This window comes from Vidua macroura, chromosome 11 (genome assembly GCF_024509145.1).
Source record: "Vidua macroura isolate BioBank_ID:100142 chromosome 11, ASM2450914v1, whole genome shotgun sequence".
In the NCBI taxonomy this organism is placed as follows: Eukaryota; Metazoa; Chordata; class Aves; order Passeriformes; family Viduidae; genus Vidua; species Vidua macroura.
Genome location: NC_071581.1, coordinates 22,182,475 through 22,206,548, shown reverse-complemented (window position 1 = coordinate 22,206,548; position 24,074 = coordinate 22,182,475). Strand labels below are relative to the sequence as shown.

The 24,074-nt window shown below is 66.9% G+C and overlaps 5 protein-coding genes across 7 annotated transcripts; 1 reads left to right on the top strand and 4 right to left on the bottom strand.

Moving 5' to 3' along the window:
* Positions 1 to 471: 471 nt before the first annotated feature.
* Positions 472 to 4,109, bottom strand: VPS4A (vacuolar protein sorting 4 homolog A). The gene is made up of 11 exons (XM_053987455.1): positions 4,020 to 4,109; positions 3,595 to 3,706; positions 3,374 to 3,521; positions 3,197 to 3,258; positions 2,847 to 2,966; positions 2,589 to 2,745; positions 1,832 to 1,980; positions 1,646 to 1,727; positions 1,350 to 1,569; positions 1,129 to 1,269; positions 472 to 866 (listed from the first exon to the last, which is right to left on the bottom strand). Exons 1-11 carry the CDS (start codon positions 4,038 to 4,040, stop codon positions 765 to 767), a joined length of 1,314 nt encoding a protein of 437 aa, XP_053843430.1. The 5' UTR covers positions 4,041 to 4,109; the 3' UTR covers positions 472 to 764.
* Positions 4,110 to 5,174: 1,065 nt separating this feature from the next.
* On the bottom strand, positions 5,175 to 12,257 carry SNTB2 (syntrophin beta 2). The gene is made up of 7 exons (XM_053987708.1): positions 11,741 to 12,257; positions 8,185 to 8,395; positions 7,561 to 7,771; positions 6,979 to 7,121; positions 6,667 to 6,863; positions 6,408 to 6,589; positions 5,175 to 6,223 (listed from the first exon to the last, which is right to left on the bottom strand). Exons 1-7 carry the CDS (start codon positions 12,255 to 12,257, stop codon positions 6,131 to 6,133), a joined length of 1,554 nt encoding a protein of 517 aa, XP_053843683.1. The 3' UTR covers positions 5,175 to 6,130.
* A 547-nt stretch (positions 12,258 to 12,804) lies between these two features.
* On the bottom strand, positions 12,805 to 17,609 carry UTP4 (UTP4 small subunit processome component). The gene is made up of 16 exons (XM_053987512.1): positions 17,379 to 17,609; positions 16,879 to 17,070; positions 16,706 to 16,790; positions 16,519 to 16,608; positions 16,224 to 16,432; positions 15,928 to 16,099; positions 15,756 to 15,847; positions 15,308 to 15,404; positions 15,055 to 15,119; positions 14,830 to 14,952; positions 14,557 to 14,716; positions 14,212 to 14,318; positions 13,889 to 13,984; positions 13,564 to 13,749; positions 13,377 to 13,487; positions 12,805 to 13,029 (listed from the first exon to the last, which is right to left on the bottom strand). The coding sequence occupies exons 1-16, from the start codon at positions 17,535 to 17,537 to the stop codon at positions 12,913 to 12,915; spliced, it is 2,061 nt and encodes a 686-aa protein (XP_053843487.1). The 5' UTR covers positions 17,538 to 17,609; the 3' UTR covers positions 12,805 to 12,912.
* Positions 17,610 to 17,645: 36 nt separating this feature from the next.
* Positions 17,646 to 19,351, top strand: CHTF8 (chromosome transmission fidelity factor 8). 3 transcript variants are annotated; one of them, XM_053987515.1, is made up of 4 exons: positions 17,646 to 17,701; positions 18,180 to 18,300; positions 18,375 to 18,492; positions 18,561 to 19,351. In XM_053987515.1, the coding sequence occupies exons 2-4, from the start codon at positions 18,278 to 18,280 to the stop codon at positions 18,774 to 18,776; spliced, it is 357 nt and encodes a 118-aa protein (XP_053843490.1). In that variant the 5' UTR covers positions 17,646 to 17,701; positions 18,180 to 18,277; the 3' UTR covers positions 18,777 to 19,351. The 3 variants fall into 3 exon arrangements, with proteins under 3 accessions (XP_053843490.1, XP_053843489.1, XP_053843488.1); XM_053987514.1 differs by having other exon boundaries at positions 17,669 to 17,701; positions 18,270 to 18,300; XM_053987513.1 differs by lacking the exon at positions 17,646 to 17,701 and having other exon boundaries at positions 18,146 to 18,300.
* A 434-nt stretch (positions 19,352 to 19,785) lies between these two features.
* On the bottom strand, positions 19,786 to 22,596 carry HAS3 (hyaluronan synthase 3). Its single transcript, XM_053987516.1, has 3 exons — positions 21,976 to 22,596; positions 21,363 to 21,464; positions 19,786 to 21,261 (listed from the first exon to the last, which is right to left on the bottom strand). The coding sequence occupies exons 1-3, from the start codon at positions 22,594 to 22,596 to the stop codon at positions 20,338 to 20,340; spliced, it is 1,647 nt and encodes a 548-aa protein (XP_053843491.1). The 3' UTR covers positions 19,786 to 20,337.
* Positions 22,597 to 24,074: the final 1,478 nt, after the last annotated feature.

The following is a 24,074-nucleotide window of genomic DNA, read 5'->3' as shown; positions in this document are numbered from 1 at the left end:
GCTCCGGCCCTTCCTGCCCACGGGTGTGCACAGGGAGGCAGCCAGGGTCCTGCCCACACTGCCCCGGGAATTCCTCGTGGCTCTAGGAACAACCTGCTGCCAAGGCCGTGCAGGGCAGGGGCAAAGGGGGGGATCCGTCCCTCTGGGGCTTGTTTGGGGTTCGTGGTCACGGCGTGGGCAGCAGCTGGGCACAGCACAGGGACACCGGGATGGGGATGGGGCTGGGGGGCAGCAAGGGACTGCACAGGACGTGGGGTGTGGGCAGGTGGGTGTCATCAGCTGGTGGCTGCTCCATCCAAGGTAGCCCTCTGTAGGCACAAATCCCTGTCTGGGATGGCTGGAGTGCGAGGAACCCCCACCCCCTTGGGACAGGCAGAGGCCTTGGCTCTGGGTCATTGCATTTTGGGGGGTGGGGGGCTGGGTTGAGCCCCCTGGTGCGGGCAGAGCCTTGGGGAGTGGCTGGGCACCGGCTGAAGCACTCGGATTGTTTTTATTTTCATATAAACAAGACAGAACCCAAAGCAGCATTAAGTTAAAAAATAAAAAAAAAAAAAGAGCAGGAAGAAGAGTGGAGCGCAGCCGGGGAGGGACCCGGCCGCCCAGGCCATGCTCAGACCCCCCCCCCGCAGTGTGACCCCCGGGCCGCGTCCCCGCAGTGCAGTGGGGCAGGAGTGAGCGAACACGAGTCGGTTTGGCACGGCCGGGGAGGGGGGCACAGCAGGGCCTGCAGCTGCCCCAACCCCACACCCCCCCCCATGCCCTCCTCAACCTTCCTGTCCAAAGTCCTCCGTGAATTTCTTCACTTTGAGGAGATCCTCGGCATTGACGGTGGGGCGGGTGGTGGCCAGCGAGCGCAGCATGTCTGACTGCAACACAGGTGGGTGGGCACGTGGCTCAGACCAGGCAAGGGCACGGGATAGGGACCCCCAGGGCAGTGAGGCACCTCTGCCCCATGGCAGCAGCACTGACCACAGGTGGGAGCTGCCTGGCAGACCCAAGGGCCTTTCCTGTCACCCAGCCCTCCTCCGGGGGGGTACACTGGGGGTTTGTGTCCACCTCCAGGAGCCATCGGCCTGGAGGACGAGCAGGGAAGTGGCCAGGCCAAAGCCACGGAGGGGGGACACTTACCATGCACACAACGGGCTCCATCAGCTTGTCACTGGGCACCTCCATCCAGGTCATCTCGATGGCCCCAGGGTCACCGGGCGAGCACGGCGTCAGGAGATCATCCACGAGGGCCCCGGGGGTGGTGCGGGAGGGGCCACGGACCTGCACGGAGCCAGTGGCAATGTGGCACAGAAGCCCACCCCTCCCCAGGACCACCCTGGGCCGCGGCAGCCCCCACTCACCTTCTTGAAGTGTGTGGCCGACTGCACCTTGCGCACGGGCTGCATCAGGGCGTCCCGCACGATGATGCTGATGTCGGCCCCCGAGTAGCCGTCGGTCTTGCGGGCGAGCTCCTGGATGTTGGCGTCCGTCAGGGAGTGCGGGGTGTTCCCCAGGTGCAGCCGGAACATCTGGGCCCGCGCCGCCTCCTCGGGCAAGGGGATGTAGATCCTCTTCTCGAACCTGGGGGCGCGAGGGGTGAGCCCCGGTTCCGGCCCTGCTGGGGGGGCTGGCACGGGGGGCTGCATGTGGGGCTCACCTTCTCCTGATGGCCGAGTCCAGCACCCAGGGGATGTTGGTGGCACCCAGCACCAGGATCCCGTCGCTGCTGTTTCCCACACCTGCAGGCAGATGGCTCAGAACAATCTCCAGGGATTCTCTGAATCCCCGGGTTCTGCCTGCCTCGTCCTGATCCCACCCGTGCCTGGGACGGGCCCCCACCCACCTTGCATCTGCACCAGGAACTCGGTCTTGATGCGCCGGGCCGCCTCGCTCTCGTTCTCGTTGCGGGAGCCGCACAGCGAGTCCACCTCATCGATGAAGATGATGGAGGGCTTGTGCTGCCTCGCCAGCTCAAACAGGTTCTTCACCAGCCTGGGAACAAAGCAGGGGATGGGGTCCCCGCTCAGAGACCCTCCTCAGCAGCACCACGTTCCTCCCATTCTGAGAACCCCACGCTGGCAGCAAGGCAAGTGCCACACCAGGGGCTGTGCGGCCCCCTGGGACCCTGCTGGGGATTAAAGTAAGTCTAATTATAGGGTACCAGAAATTAATAATGTAGAGTTAAGTTTAATTATGACTTGCTCACAGCTTGGCAGGGGTGGGCTCTCCTCAAAGCTCGCTGTAAATGAATTCTGAATGTGGACAGATGGGAAACTTTCAGGTAAGAGCTGCAACTCCGGAGGGCCCCAAAGCTGCCCCAACATGGAGCATGAGAGCAGTTAATTTAGACAGGGAGACAGAATCCAGTTAAGCGTTAGAAGACCCCAGCTTAAAGTCGCTGTTGGACTGAGAAGTCTGAAAAGGTGAGGGGGCACAGGCCCAGGGATTGCTTTGCTCAGGCTCCCTCGCTGAAGGCACCAGCTCCCAATTCTTTAACAGCCCCCTGATTGGAGTTCCCTGATGCTGGTGGCCCCTAGCCCAGCCTGGCTGGCCAGAGCACCAGGAGCCAGACTGTGGCCGTGTCCCCGCTGCCAACTTACTTCTCACTCTCCCCCAGCCACTTCGACGTCAGGTCAGAGGATGACACGGAGAAGAAGGTGGAGTTGTTGGCCTCGGTGGCCACGGCTTTGGCCAGGTAGGACTTGCCAGTGCCAGGTGGCCCAAAGAGCAGGATCCCGCGCCAGGGCGTGCGCTTCCCTGCGGCAGAGACCAGGGTCAGGCCTGCCCATCCCTGCGCCCAGATCCGTGCTGGGATCACCCACAGAAGGGTCAGCCCCTTCCCACTACCACGGCCTCACCTGTGAACAGGTGTGGGAACTTGATGGGCAGGATCACGGCCTCCTTCAGGGCTTCCTTGGCTCCCTCCAGCCCGGCCACGTCGCTCCACCGCACGTTGGGCTTCTCCATCACGATGGCACCTGTGAGGGCGTGACTCTGCTCACACGGCCCCACAGAGATGGGCACAGAGAGCAGTGAGAGCCAGAGTCCCTACCCACACCCCCAGTCGCGCCTCCCCTCAGCACAGCAGCTGTTTGGGGTGAGCAGCCCACAGGAACGGGCCCCAGTCCCACAGCCACCCCCTGACAGGGCTGTCAGTGAATCCCCCCTAACCCCAGAGGGTCGAGCCCACCACCACAGCCTCTCTCACCCATCAGCTGCTCCTGCAGCTTCTTCTTCTCAGGGTTCTCGCCCTCGCTGTCACTGTCACTCCTGGGGACAGGGGACAGGGTTGAGGAGCGGGACTGGCACTGGTGTGGCAAGGGGGGGTCCTGCCAGCTCCGTGGCCAGTCAGGGGATCCCTCGCCCCCCTCGTCCCCCCACGCACCCCTTGTTGTCATTCTGTGCTTCTCTGACAGGCCTCTTGCCGTGCCTGTCCTTGCTCCGCAGGTACTCCTTCAGCTTCTCCGCCCGGTCCAGGTACTGCACGCACTTGGCTCGGATGCTCTCCTTGGCCTTGTCGCTGTGAGCCTCATCTGCAGGGACGGCCAGGCGTCACCCGGAGCCCCCCGAGCGCCGGAGCCCCCCGCGCCCCCCGGCCGGTCTCACATTTGATGGCGTGCAGGAAGTACTCCACGGCGTGCTGGTACAGCCGCAGTGCCTCCTCGTAGTTCTTGGCCCTGTCCTCCTCAGTGGCTTTGGTGACCAGGTCGATGGCTTTCTGCGAGGGGGGAGCGCCGTGAGCACCGGGCACCGGGAGGAGCCCCTCCCCGCCGCCAGCGGCCGGCCCGGGCCCGCTCGCACCGCGGCTCTTCCGCTGCGCCCAGCTCCCTCCCCACCAGCACCGGGGCTCAGCAGGCCCGGGCGACCTCAGCGGGGCCGCGCACCGGGGCCGGGTGAGGCCTTTCCCCGGCCGGCATGGCGCCGGGGCCCGGTGAGGCCTGTCCGCTGGGCCGGGCGGGGGCCCGCAGGAAGGGGGCGCGGTGTCGGCGCGGCCGGAGCCCCAGCCCCGTCCCGGTGCCCTCGGTCGGTACCTGCAGGGTGGACGTTGTCATCGCATCGCCCGGTGCGGCCGCTCCGGCGGCCCCGGGACGGCGGCGGCGGCGGCGGCGGCGGCGACTGCGGCTGCGCCCGGCCGCGCGCCCCCTGCCGGCCGCGCCGCAACACGCACCGAGCGGCGCCCCGCCCACGAGGGGCGTGGCTTATGAGAGCCTCGCCCGTAATAGATTCCGTATTTATGTAGGCGTGGTTTCGTGTGGACACGCCCGTTGCGAGACATTGCGTTGCGTGGGCGTGGTTTCGCTTAGCTCCGCCCATAGGGCCCCGCCCCCGCGGGCGCGGAGCGCGGGAACACCCCAAAAACACACGAACACGTGTGTGGGGGTGTGTGTTCGTGTGTTCGTGTGTCTGTGGGTGTATTTACGTGTTCACGTGTGTTTGTGCGTGTGTTCACGTCTCTGTGTGTTTTACCTGTGTTTGTGTGTGTGTTCATGAGTGTTTACGTGTGTTTGTGTGTGTGTTCACGTGTCTGTGTGTGTATTCGTGTGTGTGTTCATGTGTCTGTGTGTGTTTACATGTTCACGTGTTTGTGTCTGTGTGTGTATGTGTTCACGTGTGTCTGTGCGTGTGTTCACATGTGTGTGTGTGTGTTTTATCTGTGTGTGTATTTATGTGTTCACATGTGTGTGTGCCTGTCTGTATGTGTGTTTACGTGTTTATGTCTGTGTTTGTGTTTGCATGTTCACGTGTGTGTGTGTGTTTACACGTTCACATGTCTGTGTGTCTGTGTGTGTTTACATGTTCACGTGTGTCTGTGTATGTCTGTGTGTTTACCTGTTCACATGTGTGTCTGTGTGTGTCTGTGTGTGTTTACACGTTCACATTCATGTGTGTGTGCGTGTGCCCAGGCACGCACCCCTGTGTGTACGGTATTTGCACACACGCTGTGCACACGTGTGCGCTATTTCCCTGCGCACACCCCCCCCCCAAACACCTGCGGGGTCTGTGCCCTCTGCTCTACCCACCTGTCCCAACTGGCCCTGCTGCCCTGCTGAAAAGTTGCCCCAGCCCCAGAAATCCCCACAGAGACCGTGCCTCAGTTTCCCCAGAGATCCCCCCACCCCTTCCAGAGACCCTCACTCCTCCCACCATCCCCACACCAGACTCAAAATGAGACCCGGAGCCCCTGGAAAAGGCAATCTGATATAAATAGCGATTTACAAAGAATACAAAAATAGAATGGGAGGGGGGCAGCACGCCGAGCCAGCACCCCCGGCCAGCACAGCCCCCCCGCAGCAGAGAACCGTGCAGGAGTTTGCCTGGGGGGTCCCGGCAGGAGGGGGGGGTCCTGGAGGTCCGTCCGTGGCCCTGCAGGGCCCCCCCAGCCCCCAGCGGGTGGGAGCTGCCCCCAGGGGGAGGGAAAAGTACAAAAAGCGAAAAGTGCAATCGATCTACACGTCCTGCCCCGGGGGAGCGGCAGCGGCTGGGCAGGGACAGCCCCGGGAGGGTCCCTGCGGCCCCGGGAGCAGACACGGCGTTTGTTCAGCCTTTGGGAGATTTGGGGGGCACTGCTGGGGGGCGGTGGGGGCATGGGGGGGGGAGGCCAAGCCCCAGGGACCAGGAGCCTGGGCCAGAACACCCCCTCTGCACCCCTGAGTGCCCCCTGTAAGACAAATGTGTCCCCCCACCCTGAGCAGGGCGTGGAGACCCTGTCATGCAGCAATGGGGGGGGGTCCCACAGCCCCAGCCCCGCCCCGTGTGGGGACAATGTGACCTCTTTGGGGGGAGCCCCGAGGCAGGGGGACACCGGCTCCCCTGGACGTGAGTCGGGGGCACCAGGGGTCCCCCGGGAGGGGGTCCCGAGCTGGCCCCGCTCCAAGGCACAGGCGGTGAGATCAGCGATGGCTTCGGCCCCGGGGGGATTAAAGCTGGTGTGTGTACCCCGACCCCCCCGGGCACTGGGGGGGGCCGGCAGCGCTGGTGTGGGGCAGGAGGGGCTCGCCCCCCGCAGCCGTCCTGCCGCATTCCCGGCGGGTTTCAGGGCAGGATCCCAGTCCCAGCAAGGCACCGATAAGGGCAGGAGAGGTTGGGGGGGGCCCTCCGTGACCCCCAGCTGGTTGGTGACAGGGCGAGGGCGCTGGGGCACCTATGCCAACAGCCCCATGCGGGTGACTTTGGCCGAGAGGAAGGTGTGCAGGACGAAGACGATGGGCTTGGGGCAGGAGTGCAGGTCCAGCGCCTGGGGGGAGATGCAGAGTGGTGTCAGCCGCCCCCACATCCCACTGGGGTTCCCATCAGCCAAACCCAGTGAGTCTGGGCAGCTGGGATGCTGCAGGGATAGGGGAAAGCAGGAGGAAGTAGGGAGGGGTCCCCTGGAGAAAGACCCCCAAACCAGGGGGTGAGCCTGGCTGCCCCCTCCTCACCAGCTCCCCCTCAGGGCCCCCGAAATCCAGGTAGAGGGTCCTGATGCCGTCATCCGCAGACATCTTCAGCCGCTCGTAGGGGTAGCGGAAGAGCACGCTGGAGCCTGGCTCGTCCCGGGAGATGGTGAACCCGCCCTCGTAGTGGATGGAGAGCTGGACCTCCTGCCCGCCCAGCGTGCAGCCTGCGGGCACAGCTGCTGTCAGCCCCCGCAGCCCTGGAGGGGGGCACGGGGGGCAGCCGGGGGGGTGCAGCACTCACCCACGGTCACCTCCTTGATCAGCTCGGCGGCGGCGTGGCAGCCCTGCACCAGGACGCGCGTCCACGCGGACAGGTCCCGGTGGGTCTCCACGCGGAAGACGTGCATCTCCACGCCCTGGCGGGAGCCCGTCCGCGTGGCGAACGTCAGCTCCGAGCCCAGCGCGGGCGAGCGGCGCCCGGAGCCCGAGTGAACCAGCCTGGAGGGCGAGCGGATGGCTGGGGTCAGGGATGCGACAGCAGTGCGTCACCCCGCCGGCGTTTTGGTGTTTCGTCCCTGCTCCGAGGCAGAGCCACGGCCCAGCCCCAGCTCACCTGGTGGCCACCAGCGGGTAGCTGTGGCAGGGTGAGGCCCAGGCGTCCCTGGTCCAGGGCATCCCATCGTAGAGCAGCAGGTCCTTCTCCGTCACTGCCATGAGCACCGGCCGCCACTGCTGCCGCCCGCCGTCCAGGCGTGCCTGCCGGGCACCAGGGCACCATGAGGGGTGCCAGGGGCCCCCCACAGCCCAGGGACCCAACCCCTGAGCCCACGGTCAGATGGACCCCGACCCAGTGGTTCCTCATTGCCACAGCACTGCCATCCTGGGAAACCAAGCGGGGAGCAGCCCCCAGGGGTCCTGCTCACCACGCTGCCAGGCTGGCTGCAGCTCTCAGGCAGCGAATTCATGGAATAGGGAGGGTGTGATGAGGGGTTCCATCTGGAAAATCCCAGTGGGAGAAGGGGCTGAGGGCACTGGAAATGCTGCCATGACCGGGGCACAGCTGGATGGGAGAGCAGCAGAGCCAGAGCCCAGGCTGGGCTCTCTGGCTGCATCCGCAGCCCCAGCGGCATCCTCAGCCCATCCTGCTGGCGCTGCTGTCCCTGGGAGCAGCCCGGCACATCCCATCAGTGCGTACCTGCTCGGCCAGCCAGGCGATGTGCTTCACCTCCCGGCCACCAGCCGTGGGGCTGCCCGAGCCCAGCGTGGCATTGAGCTCGGCCAGGACCTGGGGCAGCAGCGCGGTGATGTTGGCGTGCAGGGCGCTGAACCAGGCGTGGGCCGTGGCCGTGTCCCGGCAGCGCAGCACCAGCGTGTTCCGGCTGTCCGGCGAGTGCAGCTCGATCAGCCTGCGAGGGGACGGGGACACGGCCCAGGGTGGGACACCAGCACCGGCCGAGTGAGCCCCTGCCTGGGCCCAGCACGGCAAACTGGCTGCACTGGTTTGGGGCTTCCGCTGTGCACTTCCACCTGCCAGGGCTTTTAGCCCTCATTTTAAGGCAGAGGGGCTGCCAGGGGTCTGGGAGGGAACACGGCATAGCCCTGGTCCTGGCCAAACCCTCTGGAGTGTCCTCCCACAGCTCAATGGGCGAAGCAGGGGGTCATGGCCTCAGTGAGGGGCAGCCCCCAGCTGTGCCCAGGGTGCCCATGGGGTGTGGGGTCCCTCACACTGGCACTGGTGAACACACCTAGTCCTGTCCTGGGGGGTCTCTGGGGAGCAGGATCTCCCCCAACGGGAACCACGGGCAGCTCTTGCCCTCACCTGTTCTCCAGGTCGGGCATGCTGAGGTTCCGGGCAGCGAAGCACATCTTGAGGGGGATCACCTTGCGGTCACGGGGGCCCTGGTGCTGGGGGGACCCCGAGTCCTCACTGCCACTCAGGCTGGGGGACTGCGGGGCCGCCCCCTCCCACGGCAGGTCTGACACCAGCGATGGCTTCTTGATGTAGGGGGTCACCTCCCGCATGAACTTCACTGGGGGGGAGCGGGGGCACAGTCAGGCCTGGGGAGGGTCCTGCACCCCCACACCACAGCCCTGCGCCCCAGCGTTGATCTGATAGGGCAGCGTGACCCTCACACGCCAAGGCTTGGAGGGTCCTGGGGGGTCCCACCCTGTCTGGGTCAGGGATGTCCCGAGTGAAGGACGGTGCTGGCAGCTCATCCCGCTGCCGGCGCGGGCGTAGGAAGGGGAAGGCGCCACAGGACAATGGTGCTGGGCAGGAGGTCAGGCTGCAGCCCATCCTGGTCCCATCCTGCCCTGCCGCTGCCGGAGCAGCCAGGACTGTGCCCGCCAAGTTTCCAGCACTGCCGGCGATGCTGGGCCGGCACTGCCGCTCACGCCCCGACGGCAGCCGGCCTCCGCTCCGCAGGGCCAGGAGGAGGGTGTGCAGCCAAGACATCCCGGCTCCATGCGCCTCTCCAGGCCGGGAAGGAAGGAAGGAGGCACCAGATCCAGCTCCTGCTCCCCTCGGACTGTCCCACCCCAGCACCGCCTCGCTGACAGCAGCCCTGGACCCCCGCCCGGACACGGCGCTCGGCCGGCCCACGCCAAGCCCCGGCAGCCAAGGCCAAGGGAGGGACGCGCTGGGGACGGAGATGGGGCAGTGAGAGGGAAAACCAAACCAAAACAGCAAATAGGCTGTACTGCACTGCGAAGCAAGCGGTGAAAGGATCCTGGAGCCGGCACAACGCCACGGCCAGGCCCCTCTGGAGGGGGAGCGACACTGGTGGTGGGGCCCAGGCTGTGCTGCTGCCAATCCTTCACCGCGGGGCTGCCGAGCGGGAAGGGGGAGCAAGGATGGGACGGCAGGGACGGGGAGTGGGCAGGAGACACCAGCCCCCCACGTCCCCAGCGGCTCTGCTGAGCCACGAGGTGCTTGCCCTTGCTGTGGGCAGCACACGAGTTAATATTAGCTGCCGCCGCGCTGATCCCGGGATTACCGCCGTCCCCGCACCCCTAATCCCGCTGCCGGGCCGGGCAGGGCAGGGAGCGCCGCGGGCAGCAGCACGGCCGGCAGCTCCCGCTGCGGGGCCGCTCGGCAGATGTTTGCCAGATGTGGGCAGCTGCCTCCAGCACTGGGAGGGAGCTCAGCACACGGGGCTCCAGCTCAGAGCGCTGCGACCCTGCAGTGCAGGCACTGACCCTGATGGAGTCAGGAGGGTGAGAGGCCAAGCTGGGCAGCCAGCAGCACTGGAGCCAGAGCGCTGTGCCAGGGCGCTGCCACGGGAGTGTGGGTGCCCCGTGATGACCAGGAGTGGTGGATGCCCGGGACTGTGTCTGCCCATGGTGGGGGCAACAGAACTGGCTCCCAGTTTTCAGTGGGAAGCATCCACGGTGCAGGCAGGACACAGAGCACCCTTGTGCCAGCAGGCACGTGGCTGGCACGGGGGTGGGGGCACCTGCAACCACCCCTTCTGCTTCTGGCGAGCCGGTGACCAGCACGCAGCTGCACCAGCCGCCGCTGCCCTGACAGAGCCACCGTCACCCCGGCACAGCCACTGCCGCCCCACCCACGCGCTCACCGCAGAGGAAGCCCAGCTGTCGCCTGCGCCCCTCGCCTGTCCCGCTGCAGGAAGGCGGCTGCTCCGGCTGCACCGCCGGCACACCGGCCTCAGCGGGGCCGAGCCCCCTGCACCCGGCAGGGAGCACCCGCCGGGTCTCCCCAGGCTCGTGCCCGGCCGTGCCCCAGGCAGTGCCCACGGCCCGCACCGCGCCCACAGCTCCGGAAGGGCTCCCTTCCCCCAGGGCAGCAGACCGGGCCTGTGGGCACCCACAGGAGGTGCTTGGCCCTGAGGCCAAACCCGGCCCCCAGCATGGGTGACACCAGCCCCACGGAGATGCCGCTGCGGGGCTGATGGCTTCCCCTCCACCACTGGCACAGAGCCCAGGAGAAGCTCTGGCACCTGCCAGGGTGGTCTCAGCTCCAGGGCTGTGAGGAGGGAATGGGGCTGGATGGCACGGCCAATGTCCCCCAGCAGCTCCTCTCCGGGCCCCGCTGATAGCAGCTGACCACCAGATGGTCCCACCGCAGCCAGGGGACCAGCAGTGCCCAGCACAGTGAGAAGGGAAAGGAAGGGAAAGGAAGGGAAAGGAAGGGAAAGGAAGGGAAAGGAAGGGAAAGGAAGGGAAAGGAAGGGAAAGGAAGGGAAAGGAAGGGAAAGGAAGGGAAAGGAAGGGAAAGGAAGGGAAGAGGCGTCTGCCGTGGCGCCCGTGCCCGTGGCGGAAGCGAGGGACAAACACAGCACGGGGCTGGAGCTCCTGCGGGACAGGATCAAACGGCCGGGCAGCAGGAGGAAGGACGTGCTGAACCGTGCGCGGGTCCCGTGGGGACTCTCGCTGTGTCCAGGAGCAGCCCCGACCGCAGCACCAAGCCCGACGCCGCTGCTCCACCTCGGCCCCCGCGGCACCCCGGCCGTGCCCGAGCACCTGGCGCCAGGTGTGCCCGCACACCTGAGCCCAGCCGTGTCCCCTCGTGCCACTGCAGTGTGCCAGGAGCGGGTGGCAAAGCAGCGGCACCCGTCCCTGTGCCCGACGGGCACCGTGTCCATGGAGCAGCCTCATGCAGCGGAGGACAGACGGACGTGCCAGGACACCAGGACAGCGTGCGTGGCACCACAGCACTGTACGATAGCCCACCCTGACCCGCGGCGCCCGTGGCCTCGCGGTGCCCCGTCGCCGGGCTGGGCAGGTCCTGCCCGAGCTTGTCGGGCTGCCGGGAACAGGTCGGGCAGGAGCCGGTGGCTCCGTCAGGCCAGTCCCGAGCCAGCTGTGCCGCGGGCACAGGGCCCACGGGGACACCGAGCCTGCGGGGAGGCTGAGCCCGCAGGAACAGGGGCAGACCCTGGGCCAACCCCCGGAGTCACAGCCCTCGCTGGGGACAATCAGCCAGCCTGGGGGTTGTCACCAAGGACGGGGGACAACCCGTTCAGGGGCACACCAAGTCTACCAGATCTGTCTCTGAGGGACCCAAGTCCGTCCTGGGGGAACACAAACAGTGGAGATACCCTGTCCCTGTCCCCAGCTGCGAGGACTCCGCACCCTGCCACAGAGGGAACAGCCCGACCCGGGGGGACCCCCCAGTCCCTGTCCCCCTGGCTCTGGGGGTTTGGGGGGACACACAAACACGCCAGGACTGGGGTGGGGGGAGTGGCGTCCCACACCCGGAAAAGAGACCCAAAGGAGGTCCGGGAGTTCGGTGACAGCGGCAGGGAGGTGTGGTGGGAGCCGGTAACGGCGGGGGAGCACCAGGGCGGGGGACAGGAGAGCACCAGGGGCCCGTACCGGGGATTCGGGGGGAGACGAAGGGGTTGAGGCGTTACCTTCAAGGATGACCTCCCTCCCGGCTCTCTTCAGCGCCTGCACAGCTTGATCGTGGGTGGCATCGCGGAGATCGACGCCGTTAACAGCGAGGATGGCGTCGCCTAACCGGAGCGCTCCGCTCCTTTCCGCCGCCAATCCCGGGAAGATCCGTGAGATCAGCACCGGCATCCGATTCTCCCGACCTCCCTTAATGCTGATCCCGAGCCCGCCCGCCTCCGCTTTCACCACCCGCACCCTCCTCACGCCACCGGGTGCCGCCGCCTCCGCGTTGCCGTTCACCACGCCGTTCACCACCGACGGATCGCCGGTTCCCGGTTCCGCCGTTAAGCTCAGCGTTTCCCCGGTCAGTTCCGCCGACACGCGGACCCAGCGCTCCCGCAGGAGCAGCTCCAGCAGCCCCGTTTTACAAGCCCGGGTCCACACGGCCATGCCGCCGCCGCCGCCGCCGCCGGTCACCGGGGAAGGGGCGTGGCCTGGCGGAGAGGGCGCGGTTTGCGGCCACGCCCCCGCCCGCATGGCGCGCTGCGGTAGGCTCGGGGGCGCGGGAGGACGGGGTGGGGCCGCCCCGCCCCCGCCTCCACCGCCACCAATCAGAGAGGTGGCGGCTAAGCCGCCGCTGCTGTGATTGGTCGCGCTGAAGGGCGGGGCCTATGAAGCCACGCCCCCGCTCGCCATGTCTGGCGCTGGGATTTCTTTGGCGCGCTGCGATTTATTTCACGAGCTGCGCCGTAAATCTACCCTGTTCTCCGGGGATTCCCAAATTTCTCTCCCTCCATCCTGGGGGAATGACGCTTCCCTGCCCCACGTAACAGCCCAGACCCCCGTCCTTAGTGATCGAGGCTGCCTGGCCCCAGGCAGCACCCAGGGACCCACAGGACTGCTGGGGAGAGAGAAGCCAACGCTGGGATTAGACACTGTGATGGAATTTGGGATGGAATTTGGGGTGTCACCTTGTCCCTGCGCCCCGGGGAGGAGAACTGGAAGGATATGAAGATCACGATGACATGATGGTGGTGTGACAATGGGGAGTCACACACAAGGATGAGCCCTGAGCCTGGGCATGTACAGAACAGGGAGGTTTTATTCCTACAGCACCTTAAGAAAATTCTTACAGTGCCCCAGGAAGGCAGCACAGAGACAGTTCCCAAGGTTGGAGTGGCTTCTTCTGCTCTCAGGTGCCAAATTTCTTCTGTTGGACAGGCTGAGGCAGCTGGGTTTTGAAGTCCATGATGGGTCGTTCCACCACAACCAGGCAGTTCTTGTCCAGCAGATCCATGAAGAGCAGTGGCTGCAAGGCCAGAGATGGGAATCATGGAAACAGGGAATGGTTTGGCGTGGAAGGGCCTTAAAGGATCTTGTTCCACCCTCTGCCATGGGCAGGGACACCTTCCACTATCCCAGGGTGCTCCAAGCCCTGTCCAACCTCGCCTTGGACACTTCCAGGGATCCAGGCACAGCCACAGCTGCTCTGGGCACCTGTGCCAGTGCCTCCCCACCCTCTCAGGGAACAATTCCATCCCACTATCCCATCTAACCCTGCCCTCTGGCAGCGGGAAACCATTCCTTGTCCTGTCCATACCCCTGTTCAAAGCCCCTCTCCGGAGCCCGAGCACCTCCCCGACCACCATCACCCACCTGGAACTTCTTGCAGATCTTGAAGGCGTGGAGCTGCCGCTTCCTGGCCGTCTCGGGGAGCTGTTTGAGGGTGCTCTGGTTCATCAGGAGGGCGCTGTCGTCGGGCAGGGGCTGCGGGAGCGGGCACAGCGCGGGTCAGACTCGCACAGGAGCACGCCGCGCTCCCCCAGCCCTCCCGCCGGCTCACCAGGGACTTGTCGAGCACGCAGAGCAGGAAGGTGTCGTGGAGCAGGATGTGCGCGGCGTTGGTGGGGTTGAAGGCGATGTGAGTGATGGGCGAGTCGCGCTCCAGCCAGGCGCGGTGCAGCCCCCGGCTCTGCACGGCGCGGCTCCAGCTCGTGTACTGCTTCTCGGGGATGCTGAACTCAAACAGCTGCGGGACGGGACAGCGGGGACGCCGTCAGGGGCGTCTGCTCCTGCCAGCAGCTCCCCGAGCCGAGCTGGAAAGGGGCAGGGAGACAGGCGCAGGGAAGGGAGCAGGGCCACGAGAGCTCGACTAGGAGAGCTCCTACCTGCTGGTCCGAGTAGGCGATGACGAGGTTGTTGGTGCTGGGGTGGATGGCGAGGGCCGATACGGCGCAGTCGTAGGTGGGCACCACGCAGTGATGCTGCAGGAGGGGACAGGGCGCTGATGGGACCCACCACGGCCACTGCTGACAGCTCTGCCACACACCCACCCCTGACCAGAACCTCCAGGACTGCCTCTGACCCCCCCTTTCCCACACACCCACCCCAGCCCTGCTCCAGGGATGCAGTGACGCCTCCCAGGGGGGCCCTGCCTGCTCAGTCCCCCGTGCCGTGTCCCCTGAGGCTGGGGGGTCACTCCCGGGCCCACCTTGAAGCATTTCAGGTTGTAGATGTGGATGGCCCAGTCGCCACTGACGGCTGCCAGCCAGTGCCCGTCCGCGCTCGGCGCCAGCAGGTAAACGGCCTCGGAGCAGCCTGCAGACAGCCTCGGGCTCAGAGGGGCGCTGGGAGCCCCAAACCCAGAGACACCCAGCCCCACATCCCCCCCTGATTGTCCAGTGCCAGGCCACGAGGGCACAGACACCCCCAGGAGAGACCCACACGCCCCTGAGGGCAGGAAAGGAAGGGGGACACCCCCGCTCTGCACCTGCAGGGCGGGGGGATGCGGAGCCCAGGAACCCCCAGCCCCACCCCAGCTCCCCCCAGCCCGCACCTGAGGGCGGCCGCAGTGTGTGCAGGTGTTTGCAGCCCCCCGGCTCCAGCAGCTGGAAGACGTGGACAGATCCTCGAGCGGAGGCCACAAAGAGGCTGTCGGAGTCGGCGGAGAACTGGAGCTGGTAGGCTGGAGGCAGCAGCTTGGGCGCTTTGGGGACCTGGGAGCGGGGAGAACGCAGCCCTGGCAGCCACCCCACCGTCACCCACAGTCCCCACGAGTGACGCTGGCCACGCCAGCCCCCAGGACCCCGCAGCCCCCCGCCCCTCTGACCTTCCTGAGGCTGACGCCGTCGCCGTCGCAGTGCACGCGGTACAGCTGGAAGCGGGAGGCCGTGGAGTAGCCGAGCCAGGTGCCGCAGGGTGAGACGCAGCTGCAGTAGATGTGCTCCGGGCCCTGGGAACGCCACGGGACTGAGCGGGGCCCGAGGAACCCCCAGAGCCCAGCACACACCCCTCGGCTGCCCCAGGGGCACCCCAGCCCCCCCCTCAGCCCTACCTTGCTCTTGAGCTGCACGAGGTGCTCGGGCATCCGGCACAAGGGAAGGACCTCGCCGTCCTTTCCTGGGAAAGCAGCCACACGGAACACCAGTGAGAGTGGGAAAACCACACGGGGCTCTTTGAGCAGCTGGGGATCCTGGGGGAGTGCCCAGACCCTTCCCTGAGGCCCAGGACAGCTCAATCCCAAAATCTCGCTGGCAGCCTGGGCTGTGCCAGGGAGCCGACACCGGAGAGCTGCACCCATGACTCACCAGTCTCCTCGGTGGAGCCAAGTCTCCAGAGCTCCAGGTACTGGGAGAACTGGAAGAGGAGCAGCCGGGCTTTCCTGGCGCAGGAGACGAGGCGTCGCTGCGTGGAAAAATGGGCAGGATGTCATGGACCCACAGCCTGGCACAACGGGCTGGGGCACAGCCGGAATGCCCCGGAGTGCTGGCGACTCCGCAGTGGGGGAGAGCAGGGAAATCAGGTCCCATGGGATGGGAGCCTGGAGATGGAGACCCAGAAGGACCAGCAGGACCAGCTCGACAACTTCCACTGCTCCTTGGCAGAGCCTCCAGATGCACCAGGAAAGAAGACACAACAGGGCAGAGGAGGGAGCCAGGGACAGGGAAGGAACCCTGGCAGGGCAATGAAGGCACCTGGAGGGGCAGGGAGATCCAGCCCTTCCAGCCCCACGACCCCAGCCCATGCATCACTCACGTGGGGGAAGGTGAATTTTCGGAGCGCTGCGTCATAGCTCTTCTTCTGCATCTTCTCCATCAGCGGGCGGATCACCAGCTGGGCATCCAGGCCTGGAAGCCAAGCACAGATCAGCCAGGCCGGTACTGGGAGGGGAGATCCTGCCCAGCCCCGGCGCCACCGGCAGTCCTACCCCCGGAGATGAGGGCGGTGGGGCTGTGCGCCACGGCCCGCACGTCGTGGCTGTGGAACTGGAAGACCTTTGTCCGCACCCACTGTTTCTCCAGCCCGCCCAGCCTCACTGGCAGCAGCTGCAGCTGGTAGGTGGCCCCGGTGGAGGTGCCCACGATGATGCTGTCCTCCTTCTGCGGAGGGAAACGGGGCTGTGGGAGCAGGCTGGGAGCACCAGGAGGGCGCTGCCAGGAGGCATCGAGTGCAGCACCTCCCGCTCCCCGCCAGCCAGGGGGGCACCTGGGGGGTGTCACCCACCTCTGACACGGCCAGCGAGAGCACGGCCGAGGTGCTGACGGCGTAGGACTCTGCCAGCGTGCCCTGCTGCCAGTCCCAGAACTGCACCCTCCCAAAGGAGTCGGCGCTGACCACGGTGCCGCTGGAGAGGAGGGCGATGGCCCACACCACGCACTCGCGCTTGGCCTTCTCCACGTGGTGGTTCACCATGATCCTCTGCACCGTCTGGCCTGGAGTGGGACAAGGTTGGAGATCCCCCGGTGGGTGCCGGTGGTCCCGGGGGATGGGATGGGGCTGCTCGCGGGACAGGAGGTACCTGAAGTGAGGTCGATCACACGGAAGAAGTCGATGGAGCCAGCCACGATGTGAGTGTCCGAGGGGTGCCAGGACAGGCACAGGACGCGGCCTGGGGAGGGAGAGGAGCTCCGTGTGAGAGCCCGTGGGCTCGCAGCCCCACGGTCACCGGGATGCCCGGAAGGGACGGTGCTGCAGCCAGGACTCACCTTTCCGCCTGTCCAGGTTCCGCTCAAACTGGATGCCCTCAGGAACGACTTGGAAGATCTTAACAGAGCCGTCCTCGCAGCCGATCTGCGGGGGCCGGGATCAGCGGGGGGGGGGCACGGCGGGACCCTCTCCCCCCGCCGCCGGCCCCGGGGCCGCTCCCGGCGGGACTCACCGCCAGCTGCGTGCCGGTGCCGTTGGCCACCATGCTCCAGATGGGTCCCCCGCCGCCATCGACGCCGCGGGCCGCGCTCAGCGCGGACAGGTCGTACTCGGTGATGTCCCCGCCGAGCCCGGCCCCGAACAGCCGGTCCCCGGCCGCCCAGCACAGCGACTCCACCGACCGCGCCTCGTGCCCGGGGATCACCTGCGCAGGGCCGGGGTCACACCGCGGCACGGACCGGTACGGCCCGGTACGGATCGGCAGGGCCAGACAACGCCCGGCACAGCCTCGGTGAGGCTCGGTACGGATCCGTAGGGCCAAGTAAAGCCTGGTCCCGGCTCGATACGGCCCGGCCACGCTCGGTACAGGCCCAGTACAGGCTCGGTGCCGATCGGAAGGACCAAGCAAGCACGGTACGGGCTCGGTACGTGCCCGGTACAAGCTCGATAAAGCGCGGTACGGCTCAGTACAGGCCCGCTACATCCCGGTACGGCCCGTGCCGGCGGCCTCACCTTCTCCTGGAAGTAGTTGGCGGCGAAGTTGTACACCTCGACGGTGCCGTCGGTGCGGGCCAGGGCCAGGCGGCTGCCGCGGGGGTGGCAGGCGAGGCAGCGCACGCCCGCCGGCACCAGCCCGAAGAACCGCACCCGGTGCACCTCGAACTCGCCCATCGCGCTCCGCCGGCCCCGGCGCCGCTCCGCTGCCGCTGCCGCTGCCGCTCCCGCTCCGCCCCACGTGCGCGCGGCGCGCCGGAACCGGAGCCGCCCCGGGGGCCGCGCGGAACCGGAAGCGGAAGCGGCGGCGCGGCGGGAGATTCGTGCGGTGCCGGCGGCGGGTGCGGGAGCGGGGCCGGGCCGGCGGGGCCGGGGCGCGGAGCGGGGCCGGGCGCACGGTGCAGGCGGGAGGGATCCGGCCCCGAGAGACCCGGCCGGGCTGCCCTGAGCCGTCCCCGCGGCACCGGCGCCGCTGGAGGGCACCAGCGCCCCGCGGCACCGGGCGGCGGCACGGGGGGCGCAGGGCCCGGGGCGGGTCTGGGGTGCCCGGGGGAGGCTGCAGGGCCCGTAGTGGGGTGCGGGCCTGGGGGGCGGTTTCTGGGCACGGGGGGCTCTGGGGCCCGGGGCGGGTCTGGGCTCTGGGCGGGGGGGCTGGGGCTGGATCTGGGGGGGCAAGGACCTGGGCTTGGGGATCCTTGGAGACCGGGGAGGGAGGGGGGGCTGCAGGGCCTGGGGACATTCTATAGGGCCTGGGGGGATGGATCTCAGGATGTGTGGGCCCAGAACAGGGTCTGTGCATGGGGGGTGTGTGGGGCACAGGCAGAAGTTCATCCTGGCGTCCCCAGAGGGGAAGGGACAGGGGGTCCCGCTCCCCTACCTGCTCCCCCTGCCCTGACCGTGTCTCTGCAGTCCCTGGCATGGTGCAGATCGTCATCTCCAGGTGAGCCCCGTGGTCCGGTCCCCGCGGCCCCTGTGCCGGCTGGGGCCCGGGTGACCCTCCCCATCTCTCCCCAGCGGTGGCGCGGGGGCCCTGGCACAGTGGGTGCTGCTGGAGCTGCAGGGCCAGGTGGAGCCCCGGCAGAGCGGGGACCTGGCTGGGAGCCTGCTGGGAGACCTGCACTACACCTGCGAGGTGAGGCCGGACCCCGCCGGGAGCTGCCGGGGACAGCCCAGCCCAGCCTCACCCTCCGCTCTCCCCAGGGCGTGCCCGTGCTCATCGTGGGTCACCACATCCTCTACGGGAAGGTGGTGCAGCTGGAGAAGCCGTTTGCTGTGCTGGTGAAGCAGGCAGGAGCCTCCCAGCCCAGCCCCGCGGGGCCCCACGGCCACTACACCGTTACTGCCCTCATCAAAACCAAGCTGCTCTTCAAAACCCGCCCCAAGCCCATCATCACCCACGTGCCCAAGAAGGTCTGAGGGCAGGGATGTGGGCTATGAACTGTGATCTGCTGCTGGAAAAAGCAGCAGGGACTTGGGGAGATCCAGGACCTCGTCCCTGTCCTGCACAGGGGACTCTGGCACTGCTGGGTGCTGTCTGGGCACCCAGAGCCCTTCCTGGGTCACTTGTCCCCCCCAAAATGACTCTTTTCAGAGAGCAACCAAGCTCTTGGCCACAGACCCTGTGGATCACTCCAGGAGCCGTGGCTCCTGGCAGGTAGGGACTTCCTGTGAGCCTGGGCAGGGGTGTCCCACCCAGGGGCTGCCCACCGTGTCCAGCAGGTCCCAGGGATCCATGGAGGTGCCAGTGTGGAGATGTCTCCTTCTACCCCATCCCTCCAGCTGCAGGGACACCAGTGCCCCGCAGGGACTCGGCCCCAACCTCCCTCAAGTCGGGCAGGGGGTTCAGGGACCCTCCCCAAAACACACCGTGTGTCCTCACTTCAAGTCTTTATTTCCACAACTCCGTCAGGATATAAAAACCAGCCTTTTCCACCCGAAATATGGAAAAAAATTCCCCTGGCAGGTTCAAAAATAAATAGATTTACAAACCATCTGCGATAATACCAAAGAGCTACAAAAGTCTTCTAAAAAACCTTGTATTAAATTAAACAAAAACCAGCTAAAAGCTCCGTCATAGAAAGGGATTTTTATCCAAGTCCTGAAAAAAGGACCCACAGGTGAATTCCCTGGGGAGGGGGAAGTTGGGAAGCACCTTGCCTAAATCTTCCCACTGCTGGGAAGGCAGCGGGGTGGGAGTGATGGGGCCGTGGGTCGGCCAGAGCATGACGTGGCCCCAAAGGGTCTCCAGCAACGCTCCGGCCAGCACACAGCCCCCCCCAGTTTTCCCAGTCTCTCCATGCCAGGATCCCCCCCTTGGCTCTTTGGCAAAGCTGAAGGACCCCGCTGCCCTCCTGGAGCAGCCAGACCCCCCGAAAGGCCTGGGGGGGCTGCCCGTGGGTACGTGCCCGCACGCAGCCGTGGGGCAGAGGCAGCACCAGCCAGCAGTGCCAGCACCGTGCTGACAGAGTCTGTGTGTCCTGGGGGTGGGAAGTGCTGTAGCACCACGGAGGTGGGACTGAAATCCCTGTAAAAAGCACCAGAGGGTGGGAAATTCTGGAGTGGGGTGCGGGGAGCGCGGCCAGCAGCGCTCCACACCTGGATGCTCCATAGGGCACAGCTGGGATGTAGCTGGCAGCACCTGGCTGGGTGATGGGCAGCCCTGGCTCAGCTTCGCTGTGGCCAGCTTGGGATGGAAAAATGAAAATACAGGAAAAGTTTGCATCTTAATAAAGAAAAAAAAAAAAAAAAAAGCAAGATTTCAAGATCTGATGAGAAATGCCAAGGGTTGGGAGCGCTCAGCGCTGCCCAGCAGCTCCAGGACTGGGGAAAAGGGGACTGGGGGTGTTCACTCCAGCATGTGGGATCACCCCAGCACCTGGTGGTTCCAGGATGGGGAAGAGGGGACGGAGGTGATTACCCTGACACATCGGATCGCCATGGCACGTGGGATGACCCTGGCACAGGGACCACCCCATGGTCAGACCTCAGTGAAAACCAGCCCGCACTGCTCCTGCCTCTTGCCACAGCGGCGGGCAACGATGGCCAGGTAGAGGGTGATCAGGGCCACCCAGTAGCAGGCATAGAGGATGGCACCTGAGACGAGGAAGGCCACCTCGGTCTCGCTGAAGAGGTCCTGGCTGTAGGCGGTGTAGGCCAGCCCGCCCAGCAGCACCGCCACCCACACTGACACTGGCAGCAGCCCCACGAAGTTCACCACAATGGTGCGGCGCCCTGAGGTGCCCCAGCCCGACTTGTTGATGGTGGCAATGGCGAAGATTTTGGCGGGCAGCAGGCTGGACATGTAGAGGAGGGCATAGAGGGACATGAAGATCATCTCGGCGTTGCCACGCAGGAAGCAGGCGTAGGTGGCCTTGATGACACCCACCAGCTGCACCGTCAGCAGGAACAGGAGGATGTTCCAGACACGGCCGCGGTAGAAGAGCTGGATGACGGTGGCGATGAGGAAGAAGGGGAAGAAGCCGGTGACCACCGACTCGTAGGTCATCCAGAGGTGATGCTTGTGGAACCAGAGCGCGTTGTAGAGCCACTCGCGGAAGTAGGACTTGCTCCAGCGGGTCTGCTGGTTGAGCCAGCGCAGGTACCGCGTGGGCGTCTCCGTCAGGCACTTGGAGCGAGCCGTGTACTTGGTCCGGTAGCCCAGGCTGAGCACGCGGTTGGTGAGGTGCCGGTCGTCCCCGAAGCTGCACTTGCTGCCCAGGAAGGTCTGGTGGTACCAGTCCTCGAGGAACTGCTGCAGCAGCGCGTTGCGGTACATGCCCAGGGGGCCGCTGATGCACTGCACGCAGCCGAAGTACGACTGGCACGCGCGCTCCACGTTGAAGGCCATCCAGTACCGCACGCTGCTCAGGAAGGAGAGCCACGAGTCGTACTTGTTCAGGATCTGGGGAGGGGATGGACGTGAGCCCTGGCAGTGCTGCAGCCCCCTGGGGCCCCCAGCCCTGCCCTCGCCACCCCGGGGTGCCCTCCCTCGTGCCAGGGTACCTGGACGTCGCCGCCGACGCCGCCGACATGGGGGTCGGCCTCCAGGATGCGGAGCATCTCGGCAGTGCAGGCGGGGTCCAGCACCGTGTCTGAGTCACACACCTGGGGGCAGAGGGAATGTCGAGCCCCGCTCCCGCCGCCCACGCGCGCCCGGCAGACAGCCCAGCCCACAGCCAGGCAAGCCTGAGCCACGGACGGCGAGACCAGGCAGAGCCCCGGAGACCGGCAGGCAACGGAGGGGAGCAGAGCACCCGGTGGTACTGGGGCACCGCCGCCCAGGACACCCATCTCTGGCTGCTGGCACTGAGGGAGGATGTGTCCCAGCCACCACCTTGCACCCCTTGCCACACTGCCCCACGGGATGACACCACAGCAGGCCATGTGCTGAGGAGGTGATGGGACGCCCATGGGCAGCGGTGTGGGCAGCAGTCAACACCTCAGCCGCCCCAGTGCCAGTGGCCCCCAGCCCCGGTGGCTCTTGGCCAGTGCATGGGGCCAGATCCGGTGCCAGGCACCCAGAGGCTACTGGGGATTCCCGGGGCTGCTCCCGTTCCACCCACAGCCCCTCTGCCCAGGACGCTCACTGCCCACGTCCCCCAGCCCATGCATGCACCTGGATATAGTCCACGGAGTCTCCGAGCGCCCGGAAGGCCGTGTACATCACCTCCCGCTTCCCGCCCCACTTCTGGAGGATGCAGGAGTAGGTGTTGCTGCGGACCAGTGCCTGAACGCGGGCCAGCCCTTCCCGCAGCCCGGCCTCCGTCTCCCCCTCGCCCCACGCGTGGAAGTTGCTCCTCCAGATGTAGCTGCCGGAGTGCTCGGAGCCCATCACGTCGTGGAAGATGTCCAGCATGTAGGTGTCATCGGGGCCATTCCCGTCCACCACCATCACCACTTTGAGGTCAGGGAAGGAGATGCGCTTGACGGAGCGTAGGCACTTGGTCAGGTAGTCGGGATCCTCCTGGAAGGCGGCGATGCAGAGGGCCACCGAGCGCCCCGGCCGCACCGGCTGCCCCTCGCCCCGCATGCGCCGGTGCTCCAGGAAGGCGAAGAGGCTCTGGATGAAGAGGTGCAGCCCCAGGATGGCCCCGTAGAGCCCGAAGGAGAGGTAGTGCTTCTCCGTGTGGATGAACTGGTACCCTGTGACGTAGGCGGCCAGGATTCCCCCCAGCACCGCCACGGCGAAGAGGCTGGTCCCCACGACACGCAGGGCCGTGGAGAGGCTCCCTGGCATCTGGGGGGACATGGGGCACCATCAGGGCAGGGGGACATCCTCCCCATCATGTCACCCAGAACGCAAAAGCGGGCTGGCCCTGCTCCTCTGCTGCCCCACGGCCACCCTGTCCCTCACCGGTCACTGGTTTGGGAGTGACACCTTCCCAGTGCCTCCACGGGGCCAGAGGAGGCGCGGGGGTCCCACACACCCCACTGTGTGTGGTGCCAGGTGAGGTGCAGGGGTCCCAAGTACCCCACTGAGGACCGTGCCAGCACCCCCCCCATCCTCCCAAGCAGGAGCACGGCTGCTCGCAGGCGACGGCTGGGCTGGAGGACAGGGAAGGGCACGGGGATGGCAGGGACCGGGGTGTCCCCGGGGAAATCTCGGCCGCGCGGAGTCCTCCTCCAGCAGAGCGCGTGCGGTGGGACCCCCGGCCGCGGGGATGGCAGCAGCCACACCCCCACCCCGCTGCGGGATGGGACGAGCAGCGCGGGCAGGACGGGACTGCGGAGGTGCACCGGGACGCGGGCAGGGGGTGCGGGCAGGTCGGGGGTGCACGAGCACGTGCGGGGGTGCGGGCGGGGTGCGGAGCCAGCCCCAGGGACCCCCGGCGGCACCTCCCGAGCGGCCCCCTCCGGCTTTCCCCCGGTCCCGCAGCCCCCGGCGCTCCCGGCTCCTCCCGGTCCCGCAGCCCCCGGCGCTCCCGACTGCCCGTTACCCCCGGCCCCGCAGCCTCCGGTGCTGCCGGTCCCACAGCACCGCGGGGGCACCCCGAGCCGCCACCAGCGGGCCGGGACGGAGAAGGAGGGACCGGGACTCACCGTGGAGGTGCCGGTGCTGGTGGTGGTGCCGCCGCTCCGCACCCGCCGCCGCCGCTGTGCGCCCGGCCCGGCCCGTGCGGCCCCTTTATACCGCGGCGGGGCCGGCACCGCCCGCAGCCCGCGGGGGCCCCGCCCGGCACCGGCACCGGCACCGGCACCGCCGGCACCGCCCCCGGCACCAGCACCGGCACCGGCTCCAGCTCCGCCCGCAACCCCCGGGAACCCGCCCCGCACCGGCAGTACCTGGCACCGGCCCCAGCCCCGCACTGCGGGAGTGATGACCGGCACCGGCGGCACCGGCGGCACCGGCATCAGCAGCACCGGTGCTGCGCCGGCACTGACACCATCACAGACATCATGGCACAGCTGCTATACCGGCAGCACCGGCAGCGGCTCTGGTGCTGCACCGGAACCGGCATCACCATCACCCGGCACCGGCATCAGGTGCGGGCAGGGCGCGGAGCCAGCCCAGGGACCCCCGGCACGCGCTCGGGGTGCAGGGAGGCACCGGGAACACCGGGAAGGTGTCACCCCCAAACCAGTGATCGGGGAGGGACAGGGACCGGCCACTCCATCTTCCCCCGCCCCGCTCTTGGGACCCCTCTCATGACACCCACGTGTCACCTTCCTGTGCCACCGTGTCGCCCCGTGGCATAAGCCACCCGTGTCCCCGCA

Coding starts and splice junctions, on each gene's coding strand:
- VPS4A (XM_053987455.1), bottom strand. CDS start 4,040: ATGACAACGTCCACCCTGCAG. Junction 2,746..2,846: donor GTTCCCACACCTGTTCACAG/GTGAGGCCGTGG, acceptor TCTCTGCCGCAG/GGAAGCGCACGCCCTGGCGC. Junction 867..1,128: donor TGGAGCCCGTTGTGTGCATG/GTAAGTGTCCCC, acceptor CCTGTGTTGCAG/TCAGACATGCTGCGCTCGCT.
- SNTB2 (XM_053987708.1), bottom strand. CDS start 12,257: ATGCGGGCGGGGGCGTGGCCGCAAACCGCGCCCTCTCCGCCAGGCCAC. Junction 6,590..6,666: donor GATCAAGGAGGTGACCGTGG/GTGAGTGCTGCA, acceptor CTGTGCCCGCAG/GCTGCACGCTGGGCGGGCAG. Junction 6,224..6,407: donor GGGGCCCTGAGGGGGAGCTG/GTGAGGAGGGGG, acceptor ATCTCCCCCCAG/GCGCTGGACCTGCACTCCTG.
- UTP4 (XM_053987512.1), bottom strand. CDS start 17,537: ATGGGCGAGTTCGAGGTGCACCGGGTGCGGTTCTTCGGGCTGGTGCCG. Junction 15,120..15,307: donor TGGCTCCACCGAGGAGACTG/GTGAGTCATGGG, acceptor CTGCTTTCCCAG/GAAAGGACGGCGAGGTCCTT. Junction 14,953..15,054: donor TCGTGCAGCTCAAGAGCAAG/GTAGGGCTGAGG, acceptor TGGCGTTCCCAG/GGCCCGGAGCACATCTACTG.
- CHTF8 (XM_053987513.1), top strand. CDS start 18,158: ATGGGGGGTGTGTGGGGCACAGGCAGAAGTTCATCCTGGCGTCCCCAG. Junction 18,301..18,374: donor GTGCAGATCGTCATCTCCAG/GTGAGCCCCGTG, acceptor ATCTCTCCCCAG/CGGTGGCGCGGGGGCCCTGG. Junction 18,493..18,560: donor ACCTGCACTACACCTGCGAG/GTGAGGCCGGAC, acceptor CGCTCTCCCCAG/GGCGTGCCCGTGCTCATCGT.
- HAS3 (XM_053987516.1), bottom strand. CDS start 22,596: ATGCCAGGGAGCCTCTCCACGGCCCTGCGTGTCGTGGGGACCAGCCTC. Junction 21,465..21,975: donor ACTCCGTGGACTATATCCAG/GTGCATGCATGG, acceptor CTCTGCCCCCAG/GTGTGTGACTCAGACACGGT. Junction 21,262..21,362: donor GCGTCGGCGGCGACGTCCAG/GTACCCTGGCAC, acceptor TCCCCTCCCCAG/ATCCTGAACAAGTACGACTC.